Raw genomic sequence first — 10,147 nt, forward strand, 5'->3', positions numbered from 1 at the left:
AAAAAAAAAAAAAAAAAAAAAAACGGACAATTCTGAAGAAGAAAAATGAGGGGGACCTACTCTCCCAGAAGACCACAGCTTAATGGTAAAATAAATCATTGCAATTCAGTTAAGTTCCTTGTTGTTTTGGCACAACGGGAGACAAGAGACCAGCAGAACAGAGAGCCCGGGGGGACCTGACAGTGTGGAAACCTGGCAAAGTTGAATCCACCCGTCCATTCTACACACAAGGTCAACTGTAGGGGCTTACAACCCAACTGGGAAAAGCAAACCTTTCAAATATGTTACAAGACAATGTAGAAGAATGTATTTATGACCTTAGAATGGGGAAACATTTTTAAGACACAAAAGAAAATACCGAGAAATTTAATTATGTCAAATTTAAAACTGTGGATGATGGTAGGTTGAAGAAAGCCAACAGCCACAGAAGGAAAGACGATCGCTGCGGTGAGCGCGGGGCGGTGAGGGAAGAGGCAGCCCTGCAGCTCACGTGAGGAAAAGTCAGGCTGCCCAGGACAGAGACGGGCAAAGAACAAGTAAGCAACTCACACGCAGAGGAGCCCAGAGACGTGCGATGAGCCGCTGGACACCCCACACACAGGAGACTGATCAGAAATAACACAGATACCGTGGAACACACCTGCCCAGGGGGACAGGTGCAATGTCTTAGAATAGTGATGGGCCGGTCACCACCTAAAAGTCTCCAATGTTAGAATAGATGGGAAATTAAGTGTAAAAACGTCACAGCGTACCAACACGTGCCACGCATACACTGCACACGCCACGCGCTCCGCGACACCACGCGGCCCTGTGTGTACACGGCAGTCACCATCAAGCGGTTACATTACACAGCTCGAAATGCAACTTTGATTGTAAAGAGGGCACTACAGAAGGACCTGTCGCTTTCTATGCCTACCCATCGGCCTGCCTGGGACACTGAGCTCCTTATCCACCTGGAAATGAAAAAGAGCCCAAGATCTGGCATCTGCATCTGGGTCACCAGCGAGTCCTACAGGCTCCCTCCCTTTTTTTGGGGGGGGGGGGGGACAGAGTCTCGCTCTGTCGCCCAGGCTGGAGTACAGTGACGCGATCTCGGCTCACTGCAAGCTCTGCCTCCCGGGTGCACGCCATTCTCCTGCCTCAGCCTCCCGAGTAGCTGGGACCCTGTCTCTTATACACATCTAGATGTGTATAAGAGACAGGCAGGGAGCAGAGATTACGATACTATACCCCAGCCTAGTCAAGAAAGTGAGATCCTGTCTCAGAAAAATAAAAAAACTTTAAAGTTCTGTTCTAATTTCCTTACCAATTGCTCCGGGGCTTCTCAGCTCTGGGAGAGAAGCTGCCCACGCCCTCTCCTGGGCCACCTGGCAGCTCAGGTGTGTGAGCCATCAGGGCCCAGAGGGGCCTCCAGTGAGGGCTGGGATCTGTCTCCCACTATCCAGATGACTGAGCTAATCTCAAACACAAACCTTTGTGGTTCAACACAGGACAAAGCCTACTGAAGTGAGAGAAAAGAGTTTCATCAGGGACATGTTCAGAAGAGCCCCAGACGGACGGGCACCAGGAGGGGACTGGCAATCCCGAGGCTCTGAAAACGAAGATGGGTGGGGGCCGAGCGTCTGGATCGGACAGAGGCCTGAAGAGGGTGGGAATCTCTGGGGTTGCGCTGACGGGGTCACGGCCACGTGCCGGCCCCTCCTGTCTGCCCAGCCTCAGTCTGGTGGGGAGACCCCGGGGGCCTGGAACCGGAGGAGGAGGCTGCATGCACAGGGGTCGAAGTCCACGTAGAGCCCCTGTACCCCCAAGACTGCACCACACCCCACCCCCAAGTCCTGGTGGACACTCAGGACCCCAGCTCAGGGCAGCAGGCCCACCCCCCACCTCACTCCTTATCCACAAACCCCACCCTTGGCTGCCCAGTCTGCAGAGGCCTCAGGATGCCCACGCAAAGCCAGGCTCTGGAAGCGGTGGCTGTGGGGGAAGGAGCAGAACAGCTGCAGGCCACACATCCATGAAACCCGCCGGCTGCTCCCAAAGAAGTCAGGCTCCAGAAAGCAGAGTTCTGGAATTACACAGACCGATGGCTTACACTTAAAAACAGATGAGAGCGAAGAACAGCTGTGAAGCAAATGAGTCACCTGAGGCTTCCGGCGGTGAAAGGAATGGGGTCACACAGAGAAGGTGGCAGATGCAGGGACTGCAGGAGGCAGAACTGAGAGGAGAAAGAACGACCAGGGACCTCAGGAGGGAACAGCAAGGGCAGTGGAAGAGGCAGCTTCCGCCCATTTCCGAACTCCCAAGGTCAAGGGTAGGAAGCACCATTCACCTGTGCAGGGGGAGTGTCTTCCAGGAGGATCCCCGTCCCCACCTCGTAAAACAGAAAGAACGGCCTCGCCAAGTACTTTGGTTTCGAAGACGTCGTGAGTAAAGAAACCCGACAGGCTTTTGCGTTGCTCAGCGATGACTAAACTTGCCTCCCTCAGGAAGATTCGGAGGAGCCACCGGTCCCAGGAGGCCTGTGCCTTGAGGCTGAGTGCCCACCAGCGGTGGATGGGGGTGAGGGGGCCTGCGCCCGTTCGATGATGGAGAAGAGGTTGCCTGTGAAGCCAGCATGGCCGGCTGATGCCACCCTGAGCCTTGGCTGCTCCAAGCTGGCTGCTGAACCAACCTAGAGCTGGAGCCCAGCCAGAGGTCGGAGGGGTCGGAGGGGCCAGAGCCTCCAGGCACAGGCACAGCATCCACACCCTCATGCCCTTCGGAGGGGCCACCAGGGGAGGGCACAAGGCTGGGAGCAGAGACATGGGCCTGGGCCTGGGTGGCGGGTGCTTCCCTCATCTGTGTGGTTTTTTTTTTTTTTTTAATGCTTAGTATGAAAAGTACATAATTTAATCAGGTCATCCGAATGACTGAGAAGGGTTTAAGAGTTAAGAGAAGAAACGACTGTCACTGGTGTGAGGGGGACAACATAGAGCCCGTGACTGGCAGGAGTTTAGGGGCCACTGCGCTGGGCTCGGAAGTGACATGAGGACGTGGCAAAGCAGAGATCCAAACATAGCAGGAAGACACCAGAAACACCCAGAAAACCCACGCAACCTCTGGCTACGTCTAAATAACTGTAGTGTCACGTCAAAACTTCAGTAAGATGAGGACGCGATTCCTAGAATAAAACTAGTGAGAAATAAAATTTTAAAATTACCAAAAACAATCTGGAACAAACCCTCAGATGACTTCCAAGTTTTGGAAGACGGGGATCAGGAACTCATCACAAAGTTACAGACGCAGATAATCCCACAAACGGACACGGAATCCAAGTTTAAGAGCAGCCACAAGAAGAACAGAAAGAGAATGCAAAGTTTCCAAACCATCAGAGCAGAGAAAGAAGTCAACAAAACCTGATTCAGGCCCTCAAGGGTAGAGGAGAAGAAGACGTGTTTTCTCACAAAGACAACGGGTTAAACTCCCCTATCAGAGATAACCTGAGATGGGTGTAAAGAAGCAAAGCAAAAGCCTCCGTAACACACCTGAGACAAATGACAGGGCGGCTGGAAGCAGAGCCCAACAGCAACAGTAGCGATGTAAGTACAAGAGAAACGGGGGTTACAGCAAAAACACACTGAACAGGAAAAAAAGAGAAAAAAAAGAATCCACGCTGGCAAAAGGTGCAAGTCATCAAAACTATGTAAGAACCACCAGCCTGCACACCCAGCAGCACGGCTCCTAAGCATCACTGCGAGGTTACAGAGCAACAGAGAAAACAGGAATCTAAAGGGGTGCGTCAACAAGAAAAACCACCGAACTTGAATGTCCGAGTTAACCATCTCCCAGGATGCCGGCTTGCTTCTCATTCATTCAACGTAACACCTCAAGGTGCCTCACAAGTAGGAAATAATTTAATCTTCCTAAAGACCTCGAGGCAATCTCATCACCACCTCACACCACAGACAGAGAAACTGAGGCAGAGGTAGGTCACTTGTGAAGGCCACACCCTGGCTAGAGGCAGAGCAGGACGTGGACAACTGGCCCCCGGGGTCTGCTTGTTTACCCACCACACCAACCAGCAAACTCAGCCAAAGGAAAATCACCCCAGGACCCCTGGAAAATCTGCACCCAAGTGAACAAGAAAGAAGATCTCAATCCCCCAAGGCAGAGGTCCGCGTAGACAACACTCCCTGACCGCTCGGGAAGGAGACTAGAAAGGAGAGTGGATGGAACCCAAAAAGGCCATGTTACTCGAATACTTCAGAACAAACTTCTCGATCAAAAAGGAACTCTGATGAAATTACAGCTTCTTTAGAAATGAATGCCAGTGAAAATGTTACTCATAAAAGTGTGCAGGAAGGGCCGGGCGCGGTGGCTCAAGCCTGTAATCCCAGCACTTTGGGAGGCCAAGACAGGCAGATCACGAGGTCAGGAGATCGAGACCATCCTGGCTAACACAGTGAAACCCCGTCTCTACTAAAAAAATACAAAAAACTAGCTGGGCGAGGTGGTGGGCGCCTGTAGTCCCAGCTACTCGGGAGGCTGAGGCAGGAGAATGGCGTAAATCCGGGAGGCGGAGTTTGCAGTGAGCTGAGATCCGGCCACTGAACTCCAGCCTGGGCAACAGAGCGAGACTCCGTCTCAAAAAAAAAAAAAAAGTGCAGGGAGAAGCCAGGAGCACACAGGAAACACACAGCCAGAAATGCACTTACAAAGACTGGGCAGGCATGCGGGCTCATGCCTAGAATCCTGGCACTTTGGAGACTGAGGCAGGAGGACTGCTTGAGCCCAGGAGTTCAGACTGGCCTAGGCAACACAGTAAGACTCCATTGCTACAAAAAATTTAAAAAGTTAACTGGTGTGGTGTGCCAACAGTGTCTGCTACTCTGGAGGCTTGGGCAGGAGCCCAGGAGGCGGAGGGTGCAGGGAGCTGTGATTGTACCACTGCACTCCAGGCTGGATGAGAGAGCCAGATCCTGTCTCAAAGAACAACAAAAGACTTTTTTTTTTTTTTTTTGAAATGGAGTCTTGCTCTGTCGCCCAGGCTGGAGTGCAGTGGCGCGATCTCTGCACACTGCAAGCTCCACCTCCTGGGTTCACGTCATTCTCCTGCCTCAGCTTCCCGAGCAGCTGGGACTACAGGTGTGAGCCACTGTGCCCGGCCATTTTTTTTGTATTTTTAGTAGAGACGGGATTTCATCATGTTAACCAGGATGTCTTGATCTCCTAACCTCGTGGTCTGCCTGCCTCAGCCTCCTAAAGTGCTGGGATTACAGGCATGAGCCACCGCGCCTGGCCAACAAAAGACTTTTAACTCAAGATGTCAGAAAAAAAAAAATGTTTTAAGAAAATTCAGCAAGGCTGGGCATGGGGGCTCACGCCTGTAATCCCAGTACTTTGGGAAGCCGAGGTGGGCGGATCAAGAGGTCAGGAGTTCAAGACCAGCCTGGCTAACATGGTAAAACCCCATCTCTACTAAAAATATAAAAATTAGCCGGGCGTGGAAGGGCGTGCCTGTAATCCCAGCTACTTGGGAGGCTGAGGACTGTCTCAAAAAAAAAAAAAAAAAGAAAAAAGAAAATTCCGTAGGGCGTGGTGGCTCATGCCTGTAATTCTAGCACTTTCGGAGGCCGAGACGGGCAGATCACCTGAGGTCGGGAGTCCAAGACCAGCCTGATCAACATGGAGAAACCCCGTCTCTACTAAAAATACAAAATTAGCCGGGCGTAGTGGCGCATGCCTGTAATCCCAGCTACTCAGGAGGCTGAGGCAGGAGAATCACTTGAACATGGGAGGCAAAGGTTGCAGTGAGCCAAGATCGTGCCATTGCACTCCAGCCTGGGCAACAAGAGCAAAATTTCATCTCAAAAAAGAAAAAAAGAAAATTCAATATTTGATCAATTAAAAAAAAAATTGGCTCTTTTGAAAGCAACAAATACATCTTGAGCACACATCAAGGATCAAAAGAAAAGGTAAATATTAGTAAAAATAAGCACTGATATAAATTTAAAACTGCAAAACAGAGATTAAACTGGAGGAGGACAGCACACACAGCTTTACATCGATCCGTGGAAAACCACACCAGAGGAAAGGGGAGCAGCAGCCTGCACCCCTCTGGAACACCAGCCCACCCAGCAGACCCCAAAACCGAATTTCCACAAGATCCCAGGGGGCTCCTCCTAGGGGGGAACTGCTCTAAGGACAAGTAACTAACAAAGGCCAACCAGGAAAGACCCGGGGCCTCAGCGCAGACGAGACCAACGCCACAGAGAGAAGAACAGCGTAGTTCCAGAAGAGCCGCCAAGCCACCAACAGAGGAAGCATCAGGCACTTAAACACCAGGAACCAAGCATGGCAGTGAAACCAGGGGTCATTAAAGAAGAGGGCGATTTCCTCTCTTCCTGCCCCTGCGGACCCCTTCTCTGAACTGGCTGCTCTTCTCTACTGACCCAAAAGGCAACGCCATCACATCCCACGTTGGACACACGTATCTATTTCTGTAATGCTCACTGAACCTTTTAAACAATGCATACGTATAAACTAAAAAGTTAAGGTCCCATTACTCAGCCGGGCGCGGTGGCTCACGCCTGTAATCCCAGCACTTTGGGAGGCTGAGGCAGGCAGGTCACCTGAGGTCAGGTGTTCAAGACCAGCCTGGCCAATGTGGTGAAATTCTGTCTCTACTGAAAATACAAAAGTTAGCCAGGCGTGGTGACAGGTGCCTATAGTCCCAGCTACTCAGGATGCTGAGGCAGGAGAATCGCTTGAACCCAGGAGGCAGAGGCCGTAGTGAGCCAAGATGGTGCCACTGCACTCCAGCTTGGCAGACAAGAGCAAAACTCCATCCCCAAAAAAAAGTTCTCTAGACGTGGGTATGGAATTTCACTAAATTATTTTACTGCATGTCTGTGACCATGTAGTTTTTCTGTCTTCATCTGATAATACAGTAAATGACACACGGACACACAAAGAGGCCTTCGACGTTCACTCCCACTTTCAACACACTGCCGGGCTTTGCCTTCTTTCACATAACATTCACAGACGCACAGAGACGTGCCCGGAGGAAAAGGCACACAACTCGGGCCATGGGGCTGAGAGGCCAGAGCCGGCCGCTGACCTGCCACGTTTTATATCTGCCATGCTTTACCCTAAGCACGTGCTCCTCTGGTAATTTTAAAAAAAGAAAAACAAAGGAAGAAGTTGGGAGGAAGAAAACTGCAGCCCTTGGGTGCTGGGCATCACTTCATCCTGAGGGAAGGTTTCTGGTGTGAGCCCTCCCTCGGTGCTCCTGGCACTGCACTATTACAGGAAGACTAATACAGGAGCGTCCTGGAGCCCTGGGGCCCCACCTACCTGCTCAGGGTCCCTGGGGAGCAATAACACAGAAGCCCCGGGGCCCCACCTACCTGCTCAAGGCTCCCTGGGGAGCACTAATACAGGAGCCCCGGGGCCCCGCCCACCTGCTCATGGTTCCAAATACAGGAGCATCCGGAAGCCCCGGGGCCCCGCCCACCTGCTCATGGTTCCAAATACAGGAGCATCCGGAAGCCCCGGGGCCCCGCCCACCTGCTCATGTTCCAAATACAGGAGCATCCGGAAGCCCCGGGGCCCCACCTGCTCATGGTTCCAAATACAGGAGCATCCCGAAGCCCCGGGGCCCCGCCCACCTGCTCATGTTCCAAATACAGGAGCATCCGGAAGCCCCAGGGCCCCGCCCACCTGCTCGTCGCTGCGGTGGTAGTCGTTGTCCTCCTCCGGCTTCTCCTCCGCAGCCTCTTTGTTTGAACTGTCGTCTGCTTTGGTTTCACCTTTTAGCACAAACAGAACATAGTGCACCATGAAATCCAAACTGTCAAGCCATTTAAAAAACTCCACTGTACTCCAAATGCCGTCAAAAATTCATTCCGTTAGGAGACTCTGGACCCCCGGAGCAGAGTAAGAGTCAAAGGAAAGCCGTCTGCAAAGCGTCTGCAGGGGTCTCCCCGGGAGGCGGAACGGGCGCATGGGTCTGTGGGTGCAGATGTGCGGAGCACAAAAGACAGGGACAGGGCAGCCGGAGCCGGTGTGGGACACACACATGCCTCGCACCCACCTGGCCAGGCCCGCCCAGAGCTGCTCAGTGCTGACTCCATCAGCCCTCCATCTGAAAGCCTTCTGCTAAAAATCCACTATTCTAACACTGCATTTAAAATGAAAACTTCCCCTCAGGTAAAACGGTTCTGACAGGACTGCTTGGTTCCCAGACACGCTTCCCAAGCACCCCTCACGGCTGCGCTTCCTGGGACCCGCAAAGCCGTGGGAGTGACAGAGCCAGGCCCCTCTTACCCCTCCAACCGTCACAGATACACAGAGGAGCCTAAACATTTCTTAAGAGTTTGTGTGGTCCATTAGGAAAATAAAATGTCCTCAAGACATGAAAATCTGTTGTGATACACTCGGATGTGAACATACCATTCCCTTTACACAGAAACCAAACCATTATTTTGCCATTTTACAGTAAACCAAGCCAAGCCAAGTCTCAGGAAGTTCACCTTCCACCACTTTTTCCACAGGCTCTCCGACCGCTGACCTCTGCCCCCAAGGCACTCTCGGGGGGCCCTCCTGCTCTCCCCTGCTGGCCTCACCCCTCCAGGACCCCCGCTTCTCCCCTCTGCCCACATTCCCACTGGTACCAGGAGTGAGGAGGAACGCCTCGAACCCTAACCTCCCCGCACCCTCAGGTTCCTTCATTTTCTCCCGAGTACGTGTGGGAGAGCCTGGCAAACAGTGCCGGCTCTTTAAGAAAAGGCCTCGTGCAGGGATTCCTGGGGCTTCTTGATGGGCACGCAGGGCACTCACCATTCCGATGGGAATCTAAGTGCTGTTTTGCAGAGCAGGTCTCCCCCTTGATGTCTCCAGGCACCTCCATGCCCAATTTGTGATAGAACTCCCTCTGCTTTCTCATTTCCGCTACGGAAAATCAACACACAGTCTTTAATCTTACACAGGCAGTGGATTATATTAAACTGTTCATAAACATCACATAAAGAAAATTACAGATTTGCATTATGAAGTTTGAAGGCTACTAATAAGAAAGCAGCAAATTAAGACTGGGATGTTTTCGGGGCTCAGCACAGCAGGAGGTGCACCCCCCGGGCACCCGCCCCACCAGCCCACATGGGACGCTGAGTCGCAGGCCGGCTCTTCCAGGCCTAGGACAGGCATGGAGCCCAGGAAGCCCAGCTGTGGGATTGTCATCCCCATCTCGGCCACCGCCTGTGAGTGTCCAATATCGCAGAACCAACCATCACCAGAGGCTTGATAAATACTGCAGCCACATGGGTGCCGCGTCAAACATCATTGCTGACCTCACGGCTGAGCCAGTGAACTGCCTGGACGCCCGCAGCTCAGAGAATGAACCTGCCACTGGGCTCTCCCCACGCTTCTGCGTGGTGGCAGACCCTGCCAGCTCACAGGCACCTAAGGCCGCCATTGAGGAACCCCAAGAGAGCCCTCGAGGGCCCGACAGCCCCAGGGACCATGTGTCCCGGGTGCCTGAGTCCACAGCCTGCTGCGACAGCTGCTCACAGCTATGGGCTCTGGCGCCACGTTGCCTGGCAGTGGGTTAAGAGTGCCCCCTGGTGTCTGTGGCCACAACCACAGGCACAAATTCCAGGGAAGAGACTGCCCGGCCACAGACAGGCAGCATCCTCCTCACCCACACCTGCCATTGGGTCACTCCAGCTCGAGGCGGTCAGCATGCGGCCTCCGCTGGTTGGACCAGAAGAGGCCTGACCCTCCAGGGATGGCCAGCAAGAGCAGGCCAGAACCTTACAGGTTCCAGGGAAAAGCAAACGGACTCTCAGCAAAGGCCCCCTAAATGTGACCTTAAGTTCACACCCAGGCAACGGAGTGGACAACGTGGGTCACTGCTCAGGAACACAGTAGCCTAGGTAGAGAGAGGAGGGGGCCCCGAGAGCCTGGGCAGAGAGAGGAGGGGGCCCCGAGAGCCTAGGTAGAGAGAGGAGGGGACCCCGAGAGCCTAGGAAGAGAGAGGAGGGGACCCCGAGAGCCTAGGAAGAGGGGACCCTGAGAGCCTGGGGAGAGGAAGGGACCCCGAGAGCCTGAATAGAGACAGGAGGGGACCCCAAGGGCCTGGGTAGAGAGGGGGGGGACCCCGAGAGCC

At 53.2% G+C, this 10,147-nt stretch overlaps 1 protein-coding gene across 4 annotated transcripts in view; it reads right to left on the minus strand.

The window, feature by feature from the left end:
• Positions 1–10,147, minus strand: part of PCGF3 (polycomb group ring finger 3) — a 50,800-nt gene that overhangs the window by 21,939 nt on the left and 18,714 nt on the right. For all 4 annotated transcript variants that reach the window (XM_011970909.1, XM_011970906.1, XM_011970907.1 and 1 more), the window contains 2 exons: positions 8,821–8,931; positions 7,702–7,790 (listed from right to left, as the gene is read on the minus strand). In XM_011970909.1, the coding sequence (XP_011826299.1) occupies positions 7,702–7,790; positions 8,821–8,931 (200 nt within the window). The remainder of the gene's footprint in view (positions 1–7,701; positions 7,791–8,820; positions 8,932–10,147) is intronic.

This window comes from Mandrillus leucophaeus, unplaced genomic scaffold, assembly GCF_000951045.1.
Source record: "Mandrillus leucophaeus isolate KB7577 unplaced genomic scaffold, Mleu.le_1.0 Scaffold98, whole genome shotgun sequence".
In the NCBI taxonomy this organism is placed as follows: Eukaryota; Metazoa; Chordata; class Mammalia; order Primates; family Cercopithecidae; genus Mandrillus; species Mandrillus leucophaeus.